This window comes from Hesperophylax consimilis, chromosome 16, assembly GCF_061612785.1.
Source record: "Hesperophylax consimilis isolate HC1 chromosome 16, BYU_Hcon_1.0, whole genome shotgun sequence".
In the NCBI taxonomy this organism is placed as follows: Eukaryota; Metazoa; Arthropoda; class Insecta; order Trichoptera; family Limnephilidae; genus Hesperophylax; species Hesperophylax consimilis.
In genome coordinates, this window is record NC_142851.1 from 32,564,298 (window position 1) to 32,591,841 (window position 27,544).

The following is a 27,544-nucleotide window of genomic DNA, read 5'->3' on the forward strand; positions in this document are numbered from 1 at the left end:
TGTCAAAAGTGCCAACGATTGCACGAAATTGCATTATGTTCCGAATTTACATTAGGTGATATTGAGAATATTATCATAATTTTCGTTTTTTCTTACCTATCTTTCATTTTTAAATAATTTCCTTTCACATTTAATAATTAATGAATCCACATGTATGTGTCATATAAATTAATCTTAAGATGTGAAGTGATAATTAAATATCTATAAATTAATTCGTCATAAAACTATCAAAAATGTGGTCGTTTTTCTCTCGGGATCCTACCAAGGATTTTCCTTATGAGATAGGTGAACCAGTGTCGGGTCTGAACGATAAGAGTGTTTGGAGTTTACACAAGGGAAAAAAACGAGCCACTCAAGAGGAAGTCTCCGTATTTTTATTCGATGTCCAAAAGAGTTCCGATACGCAATTAGAGGTAGCTAAATCGGCTCTGAAGAAACTAAAAACTCTGCGGCATCCCAGTCTTATGCATTTCCTCGACAGTTCTGAAAGTGATAAAGTTCTTTACATTGCCACAGAAGCTGTTGAGCCCTTGTCTGTTTATTTGAATCAGTTGACATTGGAGGGACAACAAAAGGACTTGTATTTAGCATGGGGGCTGTTTCAAATTACGGTAAATATACCTACATCTCTAATTAAAATTTAATTTAAATACACATCATCTTTACAGTGCTTTGTCTACATATTTCTTCATCTGAATTAGCCAGTTACCAAGGCCTTACTTAAGGTTATGTTGTCTTTAAAATAAAGACAGGACAACAATATACAAGCTACAGCGGTTTTGTCAGTTACTCCCTTCTACAGTGAAACAGCTGTCACAATCACTGTTTTATCAAATGTTTTTTTTTACTAAGTTGAATAATAATAATAATAACTGCCTGCTTCTCACTTTATTGCCCATCGTTTCATCATGTTGATTAACGAATAGCCTATAATAATTTCTCATACTCTGCACAGTTTATTCTAAAACTTGAGTCATTTAGTACCGCTGCAGGATTACAGCTAGGTTCTCCCAACTAATTACTGGTCATTCTACTTCCAAGATGAGAACAACATATTGCCAGTTATGAGACTGACTTGCAAACCCCTTTTTAGCCAGTGTTGTTCCTTGAAAAAAAATTCCCTTAGTTCTGTTAAAATGTTTATTTAATTGTTTATGGAATACACGGCATTGTTTTTGTCACAATATTTTGTTTGAAGATTGCACTTAAGCACACGGATTAAGCAATTATTTTTATCATAAACATAATTTTTAATTGGGCATAAGGGTTTAATATTTAATACATTCGCAAACTTAATCCTATTAGCCTCGGTACACCGATCTGAAGGTGCACCTATTTATACTGCTAGTAGCAAACTTCTAGTAGTCACCAATAACTGAGCAGGTCGACAAATAATGCAATGGATATGCATAATAATAATAATTTTTTTGTCTTTGTTATTATTTCCTACTTTTTTCAACCACTAAATAAATATAAAAGTCGATGACATTTATGTCTGATTTTTTTCAAATTTTACCTAAAATATTCTAACTTTGGAGTGAAAAACGAAAGCTCAAATCAAAAAAAGTCATACCACAAAATGGACTCAAATCAAAAAAAGTCATACCACAAAATGGACTCAACAAAATGTAATATAGATTCATCAGTTTCCCACTTGTACCACTAGTTTCCGGACATGTATATATTTGCAGAGGCAGCGGTGTGACTAATGTTTATTTAATACTGTAAAAAATGCCCAAATATTATTATCTATATCAATTTGTATGTAGGTAATGACTTCATGAGTCCGCAACTCAAAATACATATTATGTTAATATAGTAACTTGGAAATAACTACACAATCCATGTACTTACAGACAATTATTTTAACCTTTCCTCATCTGTGGTGTGTATTTACTACACATTGCTTCTAATAACTTTAATAACTCAATAAACTAAATTTAATAAATTCTGGGTTCAGATTTTAGGTATTCCTCCGTTATACATTTATGCACTGAATTAAAAAATAATATATAACATAGTTTTCAAATTCAATTAAAAATCAGAGTTTTTTGTTAAAAATCGGGAACAAATACACCAATACAATCAACCGTGTGATACTAAATACGCGAAGAGTGTGCGAGGAAATGACACGCTATTGATGTCCCGCTTTAATTCGCTATGCGGGAACATGAGACATCCACACTTCTGCAGTTGTAGTTTTTGATTTAGACCATCGATACCTACGACCGCACAGCTGTGTTTGTGCCAGCCGCCAGCCGTTCCGCTAGCCAGTTGGCCGCGAACCGTCGTTAGATGTGGACCCCTCGCACGTTTCTTTAGCATCTGCCGATGGTTTTTTCATGTTTTCAGCAATTAAATTACAATTATTATTACTTTTGATATAAAATATAATAAACATAATCGATTAGCTATGAATATTCATATTTTTCCGATATTAAATTGCTTATTTTGAGATGTGTATTGACTACACAGCACTGTAACGCGTGTATTTTTTTAGCACAGTAAGGGAAAGGTTAAAGAGAATACATTTTAATGTAGTTGTGTGCACACCATAAAATAAATAAAATTGTAAAAAAAATAAGAGTTTGAAACGCCCGTCTGCAGTATCCAAAGATACTGGGTGCGAAGCTAAGAGAATGCTGGTTTCATGGTGCGAAGCGACGCAACGTTTATCAATTAAATTAAGACTTGCGATTCTATTTGATAATCTTTTACATTTTTTGTATTGTTTCATTCCTCAGCTTCATTCTACATCGATAACAACATAAAGAATTATTCCAAACCTTTCCAGAACTGTCCAATTGAAAATCAACCATTGTTCCACACATGACTAGCACGTAAACTGAAAAACCGACATATATTTATGTCACCATCTTTTTAAAACATATAATATTTATCATGCTGTCCCTAAGCTTTCTTCGATACCTATTTTTTTTATTTAGACGAAAGACATAGTGCCATCTCGTTTATTCTATGGCGCGCATAGGGACAGAAGATGTCAAAGCCATGGACATTCTTTAAATTGACCCAGCGAATCGTATGTACTTGTGAATGAAAGCTTCTATTAGAGACAATAGATGTCACTGCTTGTCACTCGCCGCTGCGCACTGCCCTGCTATTTCGCCGCAGTACATTCAAATAAATTAAGAATAAGGCCAGTTGTTTTGATGCACATAATTTATTATTATTGTTGTCTTATAATTTTGGGGAGTCAAAAAATAATTGACCCAAGGGAAGAACCGCCCCTGTATATCTGTCTTCCCGGAATGAGTTTTCTCTAACTCCAATGGTTTTGGTTATAATATATGAATATGATAAATTAATAAAATACCATCCCAATATCACAGTAAAACCATAATATAAATTTCTATCATTCAAAAGACCTTACAATATAATATGACCGGGTAGATTTGAGATACATGATTTTGTATAAACATATAATTTCCTTGGCATAATAATATTTTCAATCATCTGGTACAGGTATCTTTGTTTATGTTTTCCAGAGGGCGCTATCATTCCTGACCAACGATGGCAACCTGCGCCATAACAATGTGTCCATCTACTCTGTATTTGTCACCGTCTCCGGGGAGTGGAAGCTCGGAGGGTTTGAGTTCCTGTCGCAGTGCAGCCAGGAGGGAACGCCCCCGCTCTCTGTAAAGATATTGCCGGCGCTGGAGATCTACGACCCTCCGGAAAAGAATGACCCCACAAAACTTAAATCTATTACAAAATGGTAAATTCTAACTATTTTTTATAAATTATCTCCACCGTGTTATGTCTGCTTTGGTGAAGCCATGTGGAGGGTCTTTTGAAGGAGTGGAAGTATGGATCCTGGATCCTGAAGAGCCCCCTGTTGTAGGGAAGTAACCGGTAAATATTTGTAATTTGCTGAAGCAATCTAGCCTTGACATAAGAAAGTACATGAATTTGATCATTTAATAAGGAAAATATCATCTCAATGTAAATATGAAAGGAATAAAGACACAGAAAATAAAAAAGTAACAGTCGCCCATAGCCAATTAGGGAAAGGGGAAAAGACCAAGGTGCAAGGAGCGGCGAAGCAGCGTGACTGTCTCCCTTTCTGTAATTTTTCAATGAATGAATCTGACAGTATACAGGCAACTTGCATTGTAATATCTCTATTTGATCTTTAAAAATAAAATCTGCTTACGAATTAGGTACTAGTAATTTTTACAATGGTAAGCAAATTACTGGCTGCCTAAAAGACTACAAACCGCAAAACGGGTAAAAAAACAAGTTCGCACTTGTTTCCAAAATTGAATATTATGTTACACTATATAGTTAAGACCTTTTTACAAATGTTCTATAATTTACCCACCTCACTCGTTTTTAGCGTCGCCACGCAACCGATTTGAAGGCGGTTCAGTTTTTACCAACATTCAGATTCTGTGCAGAAAAGTCCCTCAATGGAATGCGCTGCAAACCGTTGGCTTACTTTAGCGAGCTTTACTTTTTGCGCAGGGTCTAGTTATTTCAATGTGTTTCCTTAATTTTCAGTGTCTTTATTTATCTCTTTCGTATTTTTATAGAGAGTTGTTGATCTAATTTTCTTCGATAATTAAATATTACCGCAAAGTTTATAAGCTTCAATAAGTTAATCTTAATAATGAATATGAGTTAAAGAAATATTTTGCCAGCAGAAAATCTTTGGAATCATGAAATTTGACCTAGTATTTAGGCCAGTCCAACTATTTTCAGATTGCAAAGTCATTTCCATCGATATGCGATATGGAGCTTTGAAATATGCATTTGGTTGCCAAATAACAAGATGAGGCACCATATTTTTCCATGTTTACAATTGTTCAATTAAAAAAAAGAATATTGGGCGAAGCTGGGTGGTATAAAAAATGAAATTATTTAATTCATCAATTTGATTTAATAATATGATATTGACTATTTATGACCCACTTTCAATACAGTCCATTAATATTTGCATACTATGAATAGTAATCTTTAATGAGTTTACAGTGTGTCGCCGTCCATACAAAAGTCACCAACCCAGAAGCAAAATTTTAAGATAAACAAATTTTAATTTTATAGAAATTATCTTATTTGAATGCTATTAATTTTTTTATTATTATTATTCCGACATATTTATTATTATAAAACTTTGAAATTACCATTACAAATTACCGCAACAAATTTCTGATACTGATCCAAAATCCACAAAACTAGAACTCACTGATTTACTGCTTTATTATTTCTATTTTTAATACTGATAATTCTTGGTGGAATTCCATATAATGAAAAAAAATGAACTTTTTTAGTTTATCTATAGTCATCTTCACCAGTCTGAATAATAAGCTGAAAACGTTAACGGTAAAAAAATAAAATAAGTGGAATAAACTTTAAAATTGTTTCAATATATTATTACTAGCTGATGTGCACCCGGTGTTGCTGGGAGTTATATTTAGGAGATAGAAATATACCGTTGTGTACTTTTCTGTAAGCCTTTTTAAAATTTACAATTCTGTATTACATTATTTTGATGTATCTCATAAGGTTTAGCCAGTATACTTTTTACGACTTTATTACAAAACATCGACTTTTCTCTTCATTCTATAAATATAATATACATGTACACATTATATATATAAACCGTCTGGAAGAAATTCTCTAAATGATAGTAAAACGCCTTTCAAAACACTTCCTTGCAAATAGAGTAGTGGATGCTTGGAACAAACTCCCACAACATGTCATCGATGCAACAAATATAAATCAATTCAAAGCTCTATTGGATTCACATTTGGAGAGAAGAAAGGACTTAGTTCAAACTAACTCAATTACTGTCAAACTTGTTGTGAAATCAGATATGAGCGCATCAGCAGAATGCTGCCTGCTCATTACATAATAATAATAATAATGAAAATACACAGATTTAGGAAATGAGATTAAAAGAATTTGGCATTCTCAGACTATAAAAATATTACCGTTCGTTATTTCGGCTATTGGCATTATACCTAGCTCTCTCATTAAAAATTTAGGCGTATTAGATCTATCAAAAAATTTATATATAAAGATGCAAAAGTCGGTCATTTTGAATACATGTAGGATAACGAAAGATTTTTTAAATATTTATGTTGAGGGATCAGTAGGATTTATAGGCCCTGTTAGAAGTTCTACCGAGCCGAACCCTCTGATATGAAAATATCTGGAGTCGGTGAATTTTTTTTCCCATTTGGATCTCTGGTGAGTTGACGTGTTGTTGTTCTTGTATTGTTTTGTATTTATTTTACTTATATAATGCACTTGCATAGTGTTGATTGACTAGCTGATCATTTGTGGAAAAGTGAGTGGAAGGGTTTAGTTTTTCCTATGGGGAAGATTTAACCCGGACAACAAAATCGGAAGCATAAAAAAAAAAAAAAACTATCAAAATCTGGTGCGTAGTTTAGAAGAACTAAGCCCACAGACAGGCAGACGCGGAAAGCGACTTTATTTTATGCTATTTATTATGATAATGCTTTATAATTAAGATCACAAATAAATATTTAAAAATTTCATTTAAACATTGACAAAACTATAGAATTCTCATTTGGGGATTGTTGTGAAAAAGAAGTCAAGGAGCGAGGGGTCACAATTTGTTCAAAAGCATTTAATGGGAATCTTTCAACTGTCAAAAAAACAAAATGGCGCTGAATGGCCATTCGATGACTTTGTCACTTGTGAATTTGTGCTTGACAACTGGCTGTAAGAGTATCTTCCTCACTGAAAATGTTTGTAATCATTTTTGTAAATTTTGTATCTTCAGCTCTACAGACATGTGGGGCTTGGGCTGTCTCATTTGGGAGGTGTTCAACGGTCCGCTGAGCAAACAGTCCAGCCTGAAAATGCTGGAGTCCTTGCCCAAACAGCTGAGCTCCTTGTACTGTGAGCTCGTTAGTGCTAACCCATCCTCACGGCCTAATCCCGCTGATATTATCACTAGGTAATTTTTTGATGTGTGAATTCGGCGCAGTGGAAACCAACGAACATGTTGTCAACGAATGCCCGCTCCATTCATTCCCCAGTGGGATTGATGAGGTCCACAGGGCAACTCCTGAGGCCCTAGACTGGCTATCAGACTTAGATGTCACCTTCTGACCCTCCCCCCATCATACGAAAGAAGAAGAATTGATGCCATGGGTGGACCACCATGACAAAACATGATCTCTTTACCGTATAAATTACTGTAATTGGGTTTTACGGTCTTAAAAAACCCTCATTGCAGGAATTGAATTATTACAATAACAAAATATGTTATCTAAATAATATACTATCCTTTTGTTGAAATACCGATATATAATTACCGAAAGGCAAGAAGATAAATATAAAAAGAATACTTGCATAGCAATTCGATAATTATGTACATATAGTTGGGACCTTTACAAAGAAATTGTTATATAAAATTCATACAAAAACATTGAATAATTCCATCTTTTCTGCCATTGAAATGAGGCCAGCTCAAAAGGCAGAACTACCCTTCCCGCCGTTAAAGATCAATCAACCGAACGGGTAGAACTACCTTTCCCAGCCGAAGTGTTTTAGTACAACTTCATCTTTTCTCTATTTCAGGTGCCGAAAGCCAGGAGGTTATTTTAAGAATGATTTAGTGGACACTTTACTATTCCTCGAAGAGATTCAAATAAAGGACAAAGTTGAGAAGAGTAGATTTTTTTCAAATTTAAGTGGCCAATTAGACAATTTCCCCGAAGGCGTCTGCACACATAAAATACTGCCACAGCTGCTGACTGCGTTTCAATACGGAGACGCCGGTAGTGCTGTCCTGTCTCCTATGTTTAAGGTTTGTTGAAGTTAAATGGGTATGGGATGACAGAAGATTTAATTGACTCAATTGATTCATTTCAAGTGATAATTCATCTGCGACAGCATTGAAAACCGAATACAATTGAATGCTGTCTACTCGGATTTTTGCAAAGCATTTGTTGACCAGTTATATTAAATTAATTCAAGAAGCTTGAAAAGTTTGGCATAATAATTCCACTTAATTGGGACACATCTGACCCATATATTTTGTCCCAAATAAGTGGCTGTCCCGAATAAGCGAAGTTTAAGATAGTTAAAAAAAATATATCTTTAATAATTGAGCTTTTCTTATATATATAATATATCTGTACCTCAGAAGTCAAAGGTCGGTTGTCACATCTTTGAAATTGTTCAGGAGAGAGGAAATAGTAAAAAAATTCCTTTGAACATTGTGGGGATACCAGACCTTTTATGTTGACTTAACTTAGTTTCACATTGTCGTAGGACAAACGTCTTTATACCTCTGTGTAGATACTGAAAAAACTAAAAAGGTCTCATACATAACTCATTTTCACAAAAAACTGGACAACCGACCTTTGACTTCTGAGGTACAGATATGTATTTATCTACTGTGTACATATTACATTTATTCAAGTTCTCTCGAATGTGTTTGTCTCGAATTTTTTTTTAAATATTTGATAACAGAAAAATAATTTTGTATGTACATATTAATAATGGGTATATATGAATATGAAAAGCTAAAAGATAGGTACAAAATTTTAAGAAATCATGAACAAACAATTACATATTATATATAATATCTCAGACTATAACTCGGAACCCCCGCAACGCATCCCTTCCCCTCACCCGCGCCACATACCGTCCTTAACTAATATCCATTTACTGAGACACATTTTACATCTACTCCAGATGGAAATTTGTCCTAATTAAATGGAATAGTTTCCCAGATAACCAAAGTAAATTAGTATTAGTTTCTGTTCCTTGGTTTTGTCCCAAATTGAAATCGACTGTACTCTGAAATGGTTTGAGAGTTATATTACAAAAAGAAAACTACATGTGGCTGTGGGAGTTTTCATGAGGGGATTTTTAATGTAACAGAATTCCACAGGGCTCTCTTCTTGGACCCTTGCTATTTTTAATCTTTATTAACGACATAGTTTTAAGAATTAAATTTTCAAGATATCTCTTGTTTGCCTATTATCGACCACCATAATACGGGCATGTGCCTAGCATGGTAGTCGAAAAATCCTCAATGCATGTAACAAATAATTTCAATGAATAAAGAAACTTAAAAAAAAAAAAAAGACCTTAATCACATCACATCAGAATATGTTGAATTTGTCATCTACCTCTAAACTAACTCTAAAAAAAAAAAAAAAAAAAAAAAAAAAAATTAAAATTGTCATCTACCGTATTTGAAAGAGGGATGCCACTCCCCATGGGTGAATTCAGATACAGATTTGAATAACTCGCTCGATAATATAACAAGTTTTGGCTACTTCCCCGAGTGTGAGACTCCGGCACAAATAGGTTGAATTGTGCCAGAATGTTCGATGCATATCTGTTGATTAAAATTAACAAAGCATAATTTTGTATCGAGAGTTTGGATAACAATAGGGTATACACATATATACGAATGTGGATTTAGCAAACAGTGTGTCCCATGACAGAGTTTTGTGACATACCATCCTCTGTGCTTTACAGAGACCTTAAAGTTAGTTGGAGTTGAGAACGATTTATGAATACATTGTTTGACACTGTTCGTGTGACTACTTTTCAGCTTGGCCGACTTCTGAGCGACGCCGATTACCAGAAGCAGATAGTCCCGTGTGTGGTGAAATTGTTTGCATCAAATGACCGAACTACCCGGTCACGCTTGCTGCAGCAGTTAGATCTATTTATCTCTCACATACTCAATGCAACGGTGAGTTAATCCAATAATGTAACAATGTAATTCCCTGATTAAACAAGAGTTTCCCTGCCTATGCCAATCAAAAAATATTTCAACCATTCTTGCTTTTGAATGTTTGTCACTCCCCGAGGTAGTACTAAAAGTATCTTCTTTGGCAGTACTGAAGGTGTATATCCGTGTTGTGTGCACTAATCCTCCTACTGCTTCAGTTTAATAATTAGTGAAGTTAATGCGGTTCTCGGCATTTTGTTTTGGTGTAACCGTCCACCGTATGGTTTATAAGTACCGGATACAAAGAAATATTAAGATTAGTCCCATTGTCCCTATTAATAAGAATTAACCTCTTGTGTGCCGACGTTGCTGATAGGCACAACCAAAAAATATGAACCAATTAGACATCTCGTTTTAATTTATTGTTTTCAGGTAAATGATCAAATATTTCCACAAGTAGTAAACGGCTTTCTAGACACAAACCCCATCATCCGAGAGCAGACGGTGAAGTCCATAATCCACCTCGCCCCTAAGCTGAATTACAACAATCTGAACGTGGAGGTTCTACGACATTTTGCTCGGTTACAATCCAAGGATGACCAAGGAGGAATTAGGTAAGAATGTTTTTCAGTTGATGTCATCTACATATATCTTAAACTCTTTGCTTCAACAAAGCGCTTCCAGGCAGAACTTTGGTGGCATTAGTTCATTGCTATTGCTCGCACAGTCTCAGCTCTGCTTTTGTCAAGCACCACTTAGTTATCTGTGATACGATTTTTAACCCTTCAGTATTTTCAACACATTTGTTTAGTTTGTAATGTTTTCTGTGAATTTCAAATGCGCTATATAAATTTATTTTTTTAAATTCCGTAAAAAAAAATACTGTTTTAAAAACAATATAAAATTATCTTTCCGGTGTATGCATTTAAAATAAACATTATTATTTCTAAATAATAAAATTCTAATATCAAATGTGAAAAATGTTGTCAAAAACACCAATCACATTTATACTTAGTTTTTTTAACTCCAATTAGAAAAATTTAGAGAACTCCTTATTTCGAAAATATATTCATTTTTTTTGGGGAATTTGTAAGATAACTGTACCTTCACTTTTATCTCGTTCATATAATAAAAAATAAGAAATAATTGTTACGAGAGCGGCAAAAATGAACTATTCATTCTGGCTATTTTTAGCAATTTATTAATGGATTCCAGTATAAATATTTGAGGCAAACTGGAAAGAGTTTTGTATTTCCGCATGTAGAAAAAAAGATAAAAAAACTTTTATATAATATGGACGCCCGGTCATATATAGCCCTAAAATGCTGGATGGGTTAAATAATCTTCCTTAACCTGTATTATTTAAAACACATATCTTATTCTGAATGATTGAATTTTTTATTTCATCGTCTCCGGGCCCTTTTGAATTGGGGACTTTTTCATGTCTCCAGGTGAAGTAAAGTTATTTCTTCTTGAATATTTCAACAGATGTCAATGGGATAAAAAAAAGCCAAATTTTACTATTTGACTTTTACATTCTGCGAAATTTTGATTTGAATCTTGGGTAGCGATCGAACACACACATGCCACTTCGTGCCGTGAGCTTGACTTTCCAAATCACATAATGGTGCGTCAACCACAGGTAAAAAGTCAAGCAATAAATATAATCCCTATCTGAAGTCGACACACCTCGCTGAGCACATACTGAGTTTACCTCATCTGGGATTTTTCTAAAATGTCTTGAAATCATGGTCAAAGCGAAGAAGATGTTGACAAATATAAAATCTCCTAACCTAATTTCTACACTTAGCTCTGCTTTTCTTAACATCAAGCTTTGTAAAGAACATAGTGGTCAATCTCTCTATTTTGCCGGTCATCAGACTCAGTTATCAATAGTTAATAGTTAATATCAGAATCAGTTACAAAATATTGTAACATATGTACGTCGAATAACATAGTATGTTGAATAAAAAATTGTTAAATATGTATGTCGTATAACTATTGAAAGCATTATCTAATTTCAGAACAAACACAACCGTCTGCCTCGGCAAGATAGCTCCCCACCTTCACCCTCAGATCCGCCAGAAGGTTCTCATCTCCGCCTTCGTCAGAGCAACTCGGGACCCCTTCCCTCCGGCGAGGCAGGCGGGGGTTCTAGCCCTGGCGGCCACCCAGCAGTACTTCCTGCTGTCGGAGGTAGCTCTTAGGATCCTGCCGGCGCTGTGCCCCCTAGCCCTCGATGCTGAGAAGCAGGTTCGGGACTCAGTCTTTAGGACCATCCGGGGATTCTTAGGGAAGCTGGAAAAGGTTTCCGAGGATCCAAGCTTGAAGGAAGATATGGGTTAGTAAAAATTGTGAAATATTACAACACTTTATTTTTCTTTTGTGATGTTCGAACTGCAGGGAACCAGAGGTTGATAGTATTCCCAATATTGGGGAATAGAGGAATTTTAATTGAGGATTGTGTTTTTTTTTTTCAAAATCCAACTCATCACAATGTTTCAAAATGTTAACGACCACCATTGATTTATACATGGGTTTGATCTATCAGTTGATTTTTAATAAAGTATAATGCATTAAGAAACCTAATTATAAATAGTATTTGTTTTGCTAGAATGCATTATTCATAAAATTATGATGAACTTACCATTGGAAACAAACGTGTTCTCAGTTTGGAGCTTTTAAAATCCTGCTTTTAAAAAACTTCTCCCAACCGTCCGAAGCCAGTGAGACTATGGCATCTTCAACTGTAGTATGCTGTGAGGCTGAAGGTGGTGAGGAGGGGAAGAGGAAGGAGAGGAAGTACCTAGCTAAGCTTTGACGGCCGGCATAGTCCAGTGGTAACGCATTGGACTGCCATTCCGAAGGTCGCGGGTTCGAACCCGGCGTGCGCAAATAAATTTTATTTGATTAATTTGTGTTATTTCACAATTAATTAATTAAAATAATATATAGTATATTTGCGGCACGTTCCAGAGTGGAAGATACTACCAGTATCGCCCTGGTGTAAGACCACCATTCAGAATTGAAACGTTGCTCCAAATGGCTTTAGCCGTGTTTAGTGACTAGATCTGAATAGCCAGGTACTTCCCCACCTTCATCTTTCCCTTCCCCACTTACCTTCAGCCTCACAACATCCCCCAATTGGGGATGCCATAGTCTCACTAGCTCCAGACGGGAGCAGTTGGGACTCTTGTGAGGTATTCACTATAAAAAAAAAAATTTTAAAAAAATGAAATCTGGCCACAAAACACAGCTAAAGCCATTTCAAGCAACGCTTTATGGTCTCACACCAGGGCGATATTGTGTATTCCACTCTAGAATGTTTTTTAAGGTATAGATTACCTATACATTCATTAATATTTACTTTTTGCATTTGACAGAGGCGGATGTCCACACGGCCACGCCGTCGCTAAGCAACGCGGCGGCCACCTGGGCAGGTTGGGCTGTGACGGCCGTGGCCGCCAAGTTCTACCGCAGCCACTCAGACACGGCCGGCAGACCGCACCAGGGAACGCCCAAACTCATGTCCAAGCCGGCTTCATTAGGTAATCACCATAATATCAAGATTATGTTATTATGTTCTACTCTACTTTACGATTATAAGATAAAGGGCGAAACACTGATAGTGTAAATTCCGTAAAGGATCTCGGTGTCGTCTTTGATCCCGAACTGAAATTCTCTGACCATATATTGCAGCTCACTCAGTCTTGCTACAAACTTCTTGGGTTCGTCATTAGGACATGCAAGCAGTTCAATAACCAACATGCTATGTTAGCATTGTTCGATGGCATACTGAGAAGCAAGCAGAAGTACATTGATATGATAGAGCAAATCCAGAAGAAATTCCTCAGGTATGTCTATATGCGGACGCATGGAACCTATCTAGGTTCATGCACCATATCGACTTACTTGAGGAAACTAATTACATGAGTCTGGAAACTAGGCGGATCTTTCAAAATTTGAAACAATTTTATCGATAGCCCATTCCTCTTGGGATGCTATGATTTATATGTACCAGACCACTACAGCCGAAGTCGATACCATGACTTATTCAGAGTACCAAAAGGCAAAACCCACGACCTGGCAAAGCATAGCATGACGAGGGGAGTGGTGCTGTTGAACAAACTAGCAAAGAATTTGGATGTAAGTGACTGTTCTCTAAATGACCTAAAACAATTATTGAAGAGTCACTTATCTAAATGCTGATATGATGTAAAATTGTACTGTAACTGGAATGAAGCTACATTACTGGCCTGTTTGAAGTTTCACTGAGTTGTTCTGTGCTGGTAGTGTGAAGATTTCTGTTACGTGAAGTAATTATACAGTCGTGAATTTCACTTACCAATATTGCACTGTCAGAATTACACATGCATGGAATTATTACATATGGAGAGAATTACAACTTCTTAAATTACACAGTTGGAATTGAAAAAAAAAACCTAACCTCACTTGTTTCTTTTTCAAATTTGGAATTTATTTAGCACACACTGAAACACTTGAAAATTTGAACATTTTTAACCTTCGACATGCCAAGATACAAAACTTGCCAAACCATGCGGGGTCACAAAGATACCCCACATATTTTATCATTTTAAGACTAGATACTTCTAGTTTTTCTATGAATACAAAATATTCCAAAACAATAAATTCACCACTAAAATAACTTGAATATTCAAACTCTAATGTTTGTTGGATTGGCATACCGTATGGTATAAGCTTATAAAAGAGACAATTTACAAAAATACCAAGAACTTTAAGACCAGGATTATGAAGATAGACTCAAGGAACTAAGATTACCAGCTTTAAAAGATAGAAGACAAAGGGGTGACTAGAATGAGACTTAGTTTATATTATAGTTGCCATGGCATCCAAGAAATTTTCACAACCTACAAAAATATAAATCTCTGTGGACACTCGAAAAAATTAATTAAACACCTTTTGCATCCAATCCTAGGAAAAGCTTTCTTGCAAATAGAGTAGTGGATTCATGGAACAAAGTTCCACAACATGTCATCGATTCTACTAATATAAACCAATACCAACTTATTTGAAATTTAAAAAAAACTCTATTACAGTTAAACTTATTGTGAGATCAAATATGAGCTCATCAGCAGAATGCTGCCTGCTCATTAAATAATAAGAATAAAAATAAAAAATTATATGTCAAAGTTGCCCCACATTTATCCTTGTTTACAAATATATCGATAGTTTAAGCATGTGCAATAAATATGACATAAAATTTTCCAACACAAATGATTTTATTAAAAATGTAATGTAGTTTAAAAGTACTTTATTAATGTTTTATTGCGTTTTTCATTCCAGAGCAACCCTCATCATCCAGCATGTCCACCACAACCTCCTCAGTTACCTCCATGACCTCGCTGGAACGCAGCGAGTCAGCCTCGGACTATGACCCCGAGCACTGGGAGATGGGCGGGCAGTGGGGGGAGCTGACCAGCGCGGGAGGCGCGGCGGCCCCCCAGCCGCCCCTGGCCCCGCATTCTGCCACCGGGGGCACCCTGGAGGCACTCAGCGAGGCCGATGGCTGGGATAATGAGGAATGGGGTACGCTGGAAGAGGAACCGGTAATCATTTTTTCTTATATATGTGCTTATGTTTTTGAGTTCAACTACCTGGAAGGCTATTTCCCCCTTCACCCGGTTCGAGCTTCTGGGGGCAGATATGTACAGGCATTTAATAATAATTATTATAATTTTTTTCAAAATGCACAAGCTGTAACACCAAAAAAATTTACAGTCCTTTTTACTAAGCATAATTTTCTTTGAAAAGGAAGTAAGTTGGTCACCCGCTGGAAGTATGTTCTGAAAGTGGCCTCTCCAACTGCTAGCTGAGTGTCCTAACAATTATTATGGTAGTACCTCGTTAATTCGAACCCCGATTTCCATTACAACTTGTTTGAATTTCATCAATTCGTAAATCTGAATCTGACAGGCCGGCCATGGCGATAAAACGCTGTAAAATTTCGATTGGCGCATACTAATTTGTAATAATTTTGGCTTAAATCTCAATCTGTCAAGCTGGCCGCGGCGGTAATCGACTACAAAAAATTCGATTTACTCAGATATAAGTCGTATTATTAGTTATTAGAATACCGATCTGAATCTGAGAGTCCAGCTGCGAAACTCGACTTTTTAGCGAGTTTATTTAAAACTAGCTGTACCCCGCCGCGCCTTGCTGTGGCTCAAGTCTGTATGTGCAGATGGAGAAGCAATACCGTGTTTTGCTTTTACGTCCCACAGATGGCACTGTTTTTCAAAAAAAGCCTGTTTTTACCCGTCACAGGCGACATCTATATAATATACAGTAGAACCTCTTTAATTCGAAATCCACGGGACATCAAAAATCAATATTCGAATTAACGAAGTCCCACGTAATTCGAAATTTTATGAAAAAAAAAAACGCCGAAAATCGATTTTCTCGGCCGCCTCTTCAAATCCAAAAAAAAATAAAAAATGGTATTTTAGTTGTAAATTCGTATTAATACCAATTATTTCTTTATTTTCCCGGCCGATTACCGTAGCGGCAGGCCCTTTAAATTCAGATATTCGAAATAAATTCGTAAAAATACGATATATCTACGCGTAAATCGAGATTAATAGATAAATTCAAACATTCGAAATAAATTCGTAAATATACGATACATTTACGCGTAAATCGAAATTTCGCAGCTGAGTTTCGTCGCGGCCGACCCTTTAAATTCAGATATTTGGTGTAAACTCGTAAAACTACGACATATATCCGCGTAAAACGTATTTTCTCGGCCCTTCAAACTCAGATATTCGAAATAAATTTGAAAAAGTACGACATTCCAGTGTAAATCGATTCAGATTTACAAAATAATAATACTTATTAGGACGATGTATAACCACGTAAAAATACATTTTTCGGCGTTTTACTGCCACGGCTGACTTTTAGATTCAGATTTACGAAATATTATGATTTATTTTCGCAAAAATCAAATTTTTTCGAATTACATGAACAAATTTTCGTGCGCGGACAAAAATAAATTTCGAATTACGAATTAACGAATTTCGAATTAAAAAAAAATTTGTATGAAAAAAATTTTCTGCGGAAATTTTTTTGGCGAAATTTTCGAATTATCGGGGTTCGAATTAACGGGGTTCTACTGTAGTTATATAAAAACACATGCGTATTCGAATGCAAGGTTGTGGTTGTGTTGTGTTCGGAGATTTAAGATTTTAAACAAAGTAACATTTTTATTTAAATAGTTTTGTGGTATGTTTCATTAATTAGAAATTTGGTTTTTGAGGTATTGTGAATTTAGAATTAACAGTTGTTCCACTTTATATTACTTTTGGTTACAATTACATAAAGTTTCTAGTCTTTCTTATATGTTTCTAAATCACCCTAAATACTTTTTCCACTTAACAACATTTTGAGATTCAATTATTCAACCAGTATCGCCAACTGTCGAATTTAAAAAAAAAGCTTTTTTAAACTATTTTAAATGTTGCCAAGTAAAATCTGCAAAGTACACTTGGTGTTGTTAGTATTCTTTAGCACTCCAAAAACACAAATCATCATCATAATAATATGTTCCTCAGAGTGCGGCGGCCTCCCTGTCCAGCCCTAGCGAGACGTGGGCCCCCAACTCCAACTGGACAGAGCACCCGGTGCACGTGGCAGCCGGCGGGGCCCCCAGCCACGGCAAGGAAAACAGCAGCACCACGGCCAACACTGCGCCCCAACACCCCAACAACGTGGACGCCCTCAGCGCATGGGAAGACGGCGAATTCGAACCCATAGATGAAGTCAACGCCAGTAAGTAGCCTCCTTGATGAAAAGGAACAAAATAGAGAACAGATGGTGAGGAGGTGTTGGTACTGCCGCCCCGGGAACCATTTATCGAATAACCAACACTTTTGCCATCACCCCAAGTGGTTCTCTACATTTGGTGACTTAGTAGGGGTGCCCGATTTCATGGGGTGGGGTGAGGTCTAGGTTGAGGGAGACTCTTTGACCTCTCCATCAGGCCTCTATCGGCCCATCGCCCTGCACCGCAGTGGGAGAAAAGAATTTATGTTTGTCACTCTTGGACACACTAACCCCCAGATTTCTACCCACACCCCTCACACCTGTTTCCAGAACTTCCTCTTTTTAAAAGTTTCCTTAAAAATACCCCCCACACACCATCCCCAAAGATGACGTAGGCCCTGAGGAAAATTCCTCCTGTGTGGAGCTAATGTAAAAAAAGAAAACAAACTAACCTAACCTGTTATCGTGATTTATTTTTGGGGTATTATGCCTTGTTGCGCTTTCTTCTTCTTTAGCCAACATTTCAGACAGCGTTACAGTGTCCATCATCAGGGCAGATATGAATGTTCACTTCACATTATTTAATTTAACAAATTTGACGATTTTTTCATGAATTGATTGTATCTTTAAGTGATTTTTATCAATCGATTGTATCATTAACTGATTTTTCATCAATCAATTGTATTATTAACTGGTTTTTTATCAATCGATTGTATCATCAAATGATTTTTCATCAGTTGATTGTATCATTAAGTAATAATTTTTTTGATGATAAACTAATGTTTATAAGACAAGGTACAAGGTATGCATGGCACAACGGATAACAAATTATTATAAGCACTCCTAAAATATCCATACAAATTGAAAATGTGTCCTGAGGTTCAGAGCACCTGACCGGCAATCAGAAGGTGCGGGTTCAATTCCCTTCAGCGGCATTTATTTTTTACTCGGAAAATATTTTCAATTTGAATGTATATTTCAGGCAAATAATTATTGCTTATAATAATTTGGTATCATTAACTACTGGGATGCCGAGCTCCCGCTAAATACAAACCTCCCTCATGTGTCAGTGATAAAATGACATAAATAATAATAAAATAATAATAATTGGATGACTTGTATAGCGTCGTTTTTGTGCAAAATCACCTCAAGGGCGCTGTAAAAACTTATAATACATTTCTACAGTGATCTATGTTATTACTTAACCCCTCCGACATTTCGCGAACTTGAAGCTAAGATGTCTTAACCGAAATGTCAATTTCACGAAAACGTTGTCTTATTACCGCCTCACAATCAAAGCTCTATAAATGAAACATTACTGAACGGAGCCGAATAGTAAAAACTGTTTTAGAAAGGTTACAAAATAGGCTTTCAAATTGTTGTATCATAAATAAATATTAACATTTGTAAATATTTAAATTTAGAATGGAAACATGAAAAATAGGTTAAAAATGACTCACGTCATGTTTTTAGGTGAAAATGGTACTAAAATCACAGATTATGTAAACAAAAATATTTATTCTATTGTATATATGTGTAATAAACACTTTTATCACCTCATTTTTTTATCATTTCATATAAAAATATTTTATAAAAATTTAATATGTGAAGCGCGCGGCGCTACCGGCAGACATTTTGCGCGGATAAAAATTTTGTGTCAATTATGCGACTGTCAGCAGATTCCTGTTTTGTATTTCCATAGACAACTTGGTAGTGATGTGTAGCTTGATCTATAATCGACCTTTTAGTTTTTGTTTGAGGGATGTAACTAAAATAATAACGGAGTAAGAACGATTTCTATGGAGAGACACGCGTTGACGTGTAAACACGCTTATTGTACTTGACTGCTGTCGTATTTTTAACGCATATATCTGCTTACGTTGCTGAGGGGTTAACTATTTATGGAGATAATATACAGTACAATACTTACCTGGTAGCTCACTTGAGATTAACACTTAATTAACATTATCTAATTGTTTATTAGCGAAATTTAGATACAGGATTTAGGACATAATTGGAAAATTGAATATAACTGGACTTTCTCTTAGGAATGGTATATTTAATTTAAGGGTACGACAGCTTAAAAAGGTAAGTTTTTAGTTTAGACCTGAATTCTGTTGGACTTGTTATGAATCTTAGTTCCGGAGGGAGTTTATTCCAAGCCTTCGGCCCAGATACTCCGAAAGCGCAATCACCAAACTTAGTATTTGGCTTGCGCATAAGTTCTATCAGTCATCTAGTGGGCCTTGCGCTAACTGACAGTAATTTAATAATCACTCACTGTTATTTTGCAAAATTATGTTTTTGTAAATTGTAAAGTCTTACCAGATAATGTGTTTAAGTATTTATCACAATTGTGTGTATTACATATGAATATAGCCTAAGTAATTTCTTCAGAATAGCTATGTCCTCAGAAACGATTTTTTTCTCCCTTATTTTATACTAAAAAGTTAAATGAAGAGATCCAAAGATATTTTTATGGTTTATATTTTCATAAAGCTAAAAAAGTGTTCTTCACATTGAAAAAATAAAACAATATGATTTTTCCTCATAATAAATGTAGTAATATGACTAAATTTAATAGTAATAAGTCGATTGCGCTTCCACAGTGGCATTGCACATGGTCAAGATAGAATAAATATTATATCCTTGCCAAGGGCATAAAGAATATTTTAGTATGACAGAAGTATTTTTTAATTATTGAAGACAATATTGACGATTTCTAAATGAAAATCTGAAACAGAATATCCTTTTCTGAATTTTCTGTTTCAGATTTTCGTTTAGAAATCGCTAATATTGTCTTCAATAATTAACTATTACAATTTGAGGTTTTACTCACTAAGTTATTCCAAAAAATAAATTATTATTTTTTAAGGTTCAAAATACCATAAACTCGAGTCAAGTGTTATATATCCGCTAGGAATAACAGACATTCAAGCAGTTAATCAAGAATAGTTTTTTCATGAATTGACTGTATCATTAATTGATTTTTCATGAAATGATTCTATTTATAATCGATTGTTCGTCAATGTTGCTTTAATCAAGAATAGATTTTTATGAATTGTTTATTCATCCAACAGACAGCGGCAACGTCAACAAACTAGAAGAGATGAAGCGGAAACGGGAAGAGCGGAAAATGCAGCGGCAACGCGAGCTTGAGGCGCGACGAACCGCGCGCACGCAGCAGGGACCCATGAAGTTAGCTACCAAAAAACAACCACCCTTCTAGCTCTTATCTGCTTTTAAATATTAAATTTGTACTCCTAATATATACTTTTTGAATTTAATGATGATAAGGTATTTAATGTTACACTATCCAACATACGGCTGCCCTAAAATTAGCTGCATATGTAAAACTACACAATGTTACAATGCTCATATTATAATATTTAGACCTGATTTTTTTAAATGTTTTGTTTTTTTTAATAACAATTCATATGGTCTCATAGAAATCGTTGTCTCCCTTATTGCTACGGTGAGAAGTATGATCAAAATGGTGTTAGAAAGAGAAAACACCGTACTGAAGTTAACTGCGGAAAAATTAAAATATATATCATTTTTAAACCAAAGGTTTCAACCGAGAATTTGAAAAAAATTTATGAAACATTGTGAATTTTTTTATTAATTATTTTTAATATGAAACAATAAAAAAATGAGGTGACAATCATTTTTGTTGTACATTTGTCTAATAAAATGCATGTGTTTTAATTTTTTTTTTCGTTATCAGAAATTTTAGTTACAAATTACGTAAGGTTAATTTTTTTTAATGTTTGAATAAAAATAATTAATAGTTCAAAAATAGTTTATATGTTTATTTCTAGTAATAATATTTGAAAGCGTATTTTATCACCTTGTTTTTAATTTTTGGATTCGTTCAGAAACAATCCATTTATTTTTATTTTATTGCAATGCAGAAATACTCGGACCTTCTGATAGATTATGCCAGAGGCCTGAGGGGTTAAGCTTTCACAAATTTAAGTCTGTATTTCAATCTAAGATTTCCAGTGAATAAAATTATAAAACTTTAATCTTTTAAACTCTTCTGAAATACATAGTAGACATAAATACATGTGGAATTTTGGGTAAAATGTTCAAAAATGTCATAATTGGTTTTCAAACAGCACCTATTACAGATAAATATTTTCGTATATGTATGTATTTAATAGAATTTAAAATATTTATGCCCGAGCCACACGAGGCCAGTATTTCAAGCCACGATAGCAAATCATTGCTAGTAACCTAATAACTAGCTTCGTGTAGACAGAATTAGCTTTGTTTTTAACCTAGTAAGCTAGTGAAGAAGCTAGTAAGCTAGCGTCTCAAGCCAGGATGGGGATTAATTATTTGAGCTAGTAATGCCCCCCACCACCGAAGTTACTATCCTGGCTTTGCGTTTAGCTTTATATGGCCGGCGAAGCTAGTACATGATTGCTAGTGTAGTGTTTTTCCCTAAGGACCTGTTACTTTAGTCACTGCAATGATACTGGCTTAAAATTTCCTAGTATCTTGCAAACTGCTCTAGCTTGTGCCAAGCCAGGATAGGTCGCCGCCGTAGTAGCTTGCTATCCTGGCTCGAAATACTAGCCTCATTTGACTCGGGCATTACAGTTTGAGGATTTTATTCACTAGATGTAAACCATAGACATTTTCCTAATTACATGTATAAAATATACAGATTTCAAAGACAGCTGATAAAGTGTGCAGTTAATTTTTGGTCAGCCCGTATCATAAAATTTATTTTACAGAGAGCTTGTTTTTTTGGTAGGATTGCCTTAGCCACTATTTGGCCCCTTCCAAAAAGGTTTTTGTTATTTATTTTTTGTCTTCTCTTCCTCTAATAATTACGGATAATATGAACACCAATCTCCTCAGTAAATTTAATAATAAACATAGGTTTTAATCTCATCATTCTCATTCAGGAATACTTTATGCTCAAACAAATATTGTCATACAGTGAAATCTCGATTGATAATTCCTCCAAAAATCGTTTTCCGCATATGTCGTTTATTTCTGCCAGTCCCAAATTAATTTAGCACAAATCACTCAAAAATAGATCGCATCGATCGTTCACTGTGCATCCTTTCACCGCATTAATACTTAAAGGCACCGAGTTTTAGCACTACAGTGAAACTCTCTTAAGAAGTTTTCCAAGGCACCGGACAAAAAACTTCTTAAGTGGGATCTAAATTTGGCATTTAAAAAAAATTATTAGTTTATTCTAGTATTGTTCACATAGTTATTAGTATTACGTAATATGTGTATTTAAAATCCACAAGTAAAATGAATTAAAAATATTTTATTGTTTCCTGCTACAGCAACATAGTAAGAGTAGGTAAATATCGGAAACGATAAAACCAATTTACGATGTTCATATGTTATATGGCGTATTTGTATTCTTTTTCCTTTCAAAAATGGCCCAAAAATAACTTTTAACAAATTTATCAAATTTCAAAGTTGATTTTCGAGTTCTGTGAAGGTTCTATTCAAGTTCTGTTATTATTTGAGTTCTGTGAAGCCCCTGGCTAATAATTATATAATTATAGAACTTGAATAAAACCTTCACAGAACTTGAAAATCAACATTGAAATTTGATGAATTGTTCAAATTCTGTGAAACAATCCGTCATTAGTCTCATATAAATTTGCTTTAGCAAAGTCTTACATTTTATAACTGTTGAAAAGGGGATCATTTCAGGTACCTAGGTGTTTTGACTTTGAACACTAGTTTTGGTTTGTGATAGTTTTACTGCCGAGCTCGTAAAACCTCTTAAATGGGATGCAGACAATAATAACAAAGTCATAAATTTGATGACTTTGGGCAAAAAGGGACAGTTTAGGTATATTTCATTACTCCTTTCAGTTTGTGGTGGATTTAATACCAAACTTTAAAAACTAGTAGGAACCAGTTTTAGCTGCAAAACTTCTTATTCAGTTTTTTTACAGTTTTTTGTATGGAATTTTCAAGGGACCGAAAACAAAACTTCTTAAGCGGGAAAACTTCTTAAGAGGGAACTTCTTAAGCGAGTTTGACTGTATTTTACTTTATCGATAGCTGCTTCTGACATAAGTTGTCGTTAGACATTCAAACACATTATGTTTTTACTTTCTAGTTTTTGAGCATGTCAACGTTAAAAATGAACCGTCCAGTGAAAAGTGCGTACTCTTCAAGAAAAATTAAAAATTGTTGATGAAGTTGAAAAAAATCCTGCTGAAAAATGCTTTGATGTAGTCAAACGTTTAGGAATCATAACATTTTTATTTAAACACATTCATTTATATGTGAAATTTGTATCTTTAGAATATTAAATATTTGAGTATGAATGTAGCTGTTTTTCTATATTCGCATTCAATGTTTTCCCGCTTTCATAGTTTATTCAATAGAACCCTTCAAAAACGATAGATAGAGGTTTCACTGTATCTTCGTCTTTAAAATTTCCTATCGCATTTATCAAATTTTTTCAATTTGAAATGTAAAATATATAATCTAGTTATGTAATGTACGGTTAAATGGAGGCATAGCTTAAACATACAATATAATATTTAATGAAATTATTTCTTATTACTGAAAAGTATTTTTTTTGACAATCAAACTTATTAACATTCCTTGTTCATCCAAGATGTTCTAATTATTCTAATGGCATTTTTTACTATGTCCTTTGTCCTATTTATTGTTTTCCTATAATAAGTTCTAAGTATGGCTTGGACCATTTCAGCTAACCAGAGAAAGTTTTCTCTTCAATTGTGCTTTAGCTTAACGGTACTGCGCGCCACTCCAGGCTGCAGCGCAGAAAGGTAAAGTCCGAAAGTATGGTAACAGTTTACAGCGCAGTCATTGTGAGATTTTTCTGAGCGGTGACCTCTGGAGCGGCGCGTTGTACTGTCGCTTCAAAGTGTACGTGTGGAACCTGTATTGTATAGTATTGTCATTATGACATTTGACCCTTCAATAAGCCTGCAAATGGATTTTTTCCTGTATTTAATATATTTTCCTGCACAGACATATGTTTTAGTCCAATTTAAATGGGTCGGTTTACATATTGCCTGGAATCTAGTACAGAAAGCTATTTAAAAATGTAAATATAATTTACCAATAATAAGTGGATAATTTCTATACGGCGTCCGGAAACTAGTGGCACAAGAGGGAACTACGTCACATTTGGGATTTTGTTTAATTTGAGCTTTCATTTTGGAGTAAATCGTGTCCGTGGTTGGAATTTTTTTTTAATTTTTTGCTACGGTTTAGTAGCAGAAAAAAAGTTTAAACAAAAAAATTATAAATGAAAAAAAAGTATTTTTGGTTGTCTATGTGACGTAGATTTCGCAATTTTCCACTTGTACCTTTAGTTACCGGACACTGTATATAGGACAGAGCTTATAGGTGAAAAAATGTCAAACAAAATCAATTTTTTTTTTTCACCATATGCCTTTTTTGCTTGTGATTTTCCTTTCTGTGCCAAACATTGTTTTCTTCAATAATTATTTTTGCACATATCTTACATTTTTATTTCAGGTTTAAAAATATATTAAAGTAGTCGAATGGTCTAAAGTGTTGGGTTCACACCCGGGAATTGCAGGTTCAATCCTCTGCATACTAAGTTCTCCATCATAGCACAAGCAACAATTTCACCTTCTTATGATTACAGTAAAAATAATGTCAGGTTTTTCTTAACCCGGGAATATTTGTCTTTTTTATTTTACTTTTTCAATGTTGTCATTATTTTGAAAAAAAAAATTTCACTGACAATTTCATGTTTTTTGCTAGAAGGAGGACAAATTTTTCATCTATAAGTGGAAATGATCCACTTACATTAATTTGTAAGATCAGAATTCCTGAGATTATTTTAGTACTGCAACTTGTACAGAGTTAGACAAATTTAACGACCTATATAAATTCGACCTTATGTCCTAGTAATATAAATTTAAAGAAAACTCTAAGTAAAATAAATGTAAAATTTTACCTATGCTAAGTCAATTACATATCAAATTTTAAAACATAGTTAAATATTCTAATTGACTGAATATTTGTGCCCTTTGTAATAATTCAAATATACCTAAAATTTTATATTAAGAAATGCCTCTTATAAATTGATAGGAGTGAAATTTAATGATTTTGGTGTATCCCAATTTTTGTAATGTGCCCTTTTATTTCCATGTGACCATGTGTATGATATTATTAAATTCTATTAAAATTAACGCTTTTCAAATTGCGTCAAAATTATATGTGCGTTTTACCTAATTATTGTGGCATTTAAATTTTATATCTCTACATGTATGTGTTTATATCTTTGTTGTCTTTCGATAATGTGTATTTTAACTGTGAGAATATACTGTTTTATAAAGAAATGTGTGAAGTAAAAATAATTTTTTTTAAAGTAATCATTTATCGTTTAGATCAAATCTTAACTATAAAGCAGAAATTGATCATAAAATTTTCGCAGATTTTTATCACGAGCTGAGCTTTGAAATGTTCTTAATATATAAGGCCCTTTGTACACAGAAATACTTACAAGCTGAGGCAACCACAAGTATCCTACCGATATGCTACTCTTTAAAGCTGGTTTCCGTACACGTCGCTACCCGAATTATTATAACTTGATCATTTTTTCAAGTGCAGCCGAAGAATTAACACAATGTCAAGTGACTAGCGACGAAGATAATAATATTGTTCTTCTTTATATTTACAAGCATAAAAAATGATCTAAAAGAAGATTTTGAGTTCACCCATACAATGAAATAAATATTAGTTGTAGGGAATTCGTCGCCACCAGGGAACTACATGAGAATGATATCAAATTGACTTTTTTTTCCAACCTCTATCCACGCCTTCTCCGCTTAATCCTTTCTAACGTATTCTGGTAAATTATAGTTATATGAACATGGATGTTTTCCTACCTCCAGAACAAATTTAACATTCAAATCATGTTCGGACGTCATTTCTGTCAAACGAGTTGTAGATGCAAATGCAACTTGCGTAGCATGCTAATAGCACTGTCAGCAGCGTGCAACTGATCTCAAACCCGACACGTCTCATCGTGTACGAACACTAGCAAAATAGTATGGCGGATACATGTGTAAGACCCCCGTGTACAAACGACCTAACTCTAAAACAAATTGACTCCGTATATTTTGTTTCCAATTTTTCATTTGTTCAATAAGAAAAACGTGTGTTGAAACTTGAGCGAAGCAGGTAGTTAACACTACATAGTTCCATTAATTTGCTCATTCGTAGCATTTATAAAGTAACCAAATCCCAGTGATAAGACGCCATTATTAAAAGAAATCTTTAAGAATCTATCAAATATGTACATACATAATATAAATAAATAATAGTAATATTAATACAAACAGAATATAAAAAAAATCTGCTTACTATTAAAATTATCTTGTCAAAATTAGTTTGCCCTTTTAACTTTGATTTAGAAAAAAAGTGTGTTATAATTACTAATACGGATTGTATCGATATGTTAGTTTTAATGTGTAATATAATAATTTTTATCACAAATAAAATGCTGAGTCAATTAAAAACTTGTTTATTAGTTATTTATCTATTATGTATTTATTATCTGTCTTTTATTTTTAAGTTACAAAAATATATTTCCGAAGGTTTAAACAATAATAATTATCATAAATCGTGTACAAACGGTGTTTTGCAATTAAACATTTTAATAAGGCTTTGTACGACAATCACGATTAATAAGTTAATGTCCTATTAAAAATAAAAGACTAAGAAAAGGTACACATTGAACGTGAACGTTTTGAATGAAAATTCAAAATTTTTCATATTCAAATGCATCAAATATTTCCCAATATTGTTGTTGCCAAAATCACACTGACTTCAGATGAGACCATCGCTTAGAGCATCATAAATAAACCACTCACGAGATCGATAACTTCGGGCTTTTTGTATGAAACAAATTTGTCCTACAAAACCATAGATATGCCAATATATAGACAGTAAAATTCCCATTCTGAGCCTACTTATTACACTATACACCAATGAAAAACTTTGAAAGTTTATTCCATAGATTTTCAGAGTTTTTCATTGGTGGAT

At 34.3% G+C, this 27,544-nt stretch overlaps 1 protein-coding gene across 1 annotated transcript; it reads left to right on the forward strand.

Moving 5' to 3' along the window:
* Positions 1-7: 7 nt before the first annotated feature.
* yata (N-terminal kinase-like protein yata) lies at positions 8-26,997 on the forward strand. Its single transcript, XM_089641144.1, has 11 exons — positions 8-611; positions 3,507-3,736; positions 6,776-6,952; positions 7,579-7,807; positions 9,572-9,715; positions 10,127-10,308; positions 11,719-12,035; positions 13,078-13,242; positions 15,020-15,282; positions 17,284-17,500; positions 20,575-26,997. Exons 1-11 carry the CDS (start codon positions 234-236, stop codon positions 20,721-20,723), a joined length of 2,451 nt encoding a protein of 816 aa, XP_089497270.1. The 5' UTR covers positions 8-233; the 3' UTR covers positions 20,724-26,997.
* The last annotated feature ends 547 nt before the right edge of the window (positions 26,998-27,544 follow it).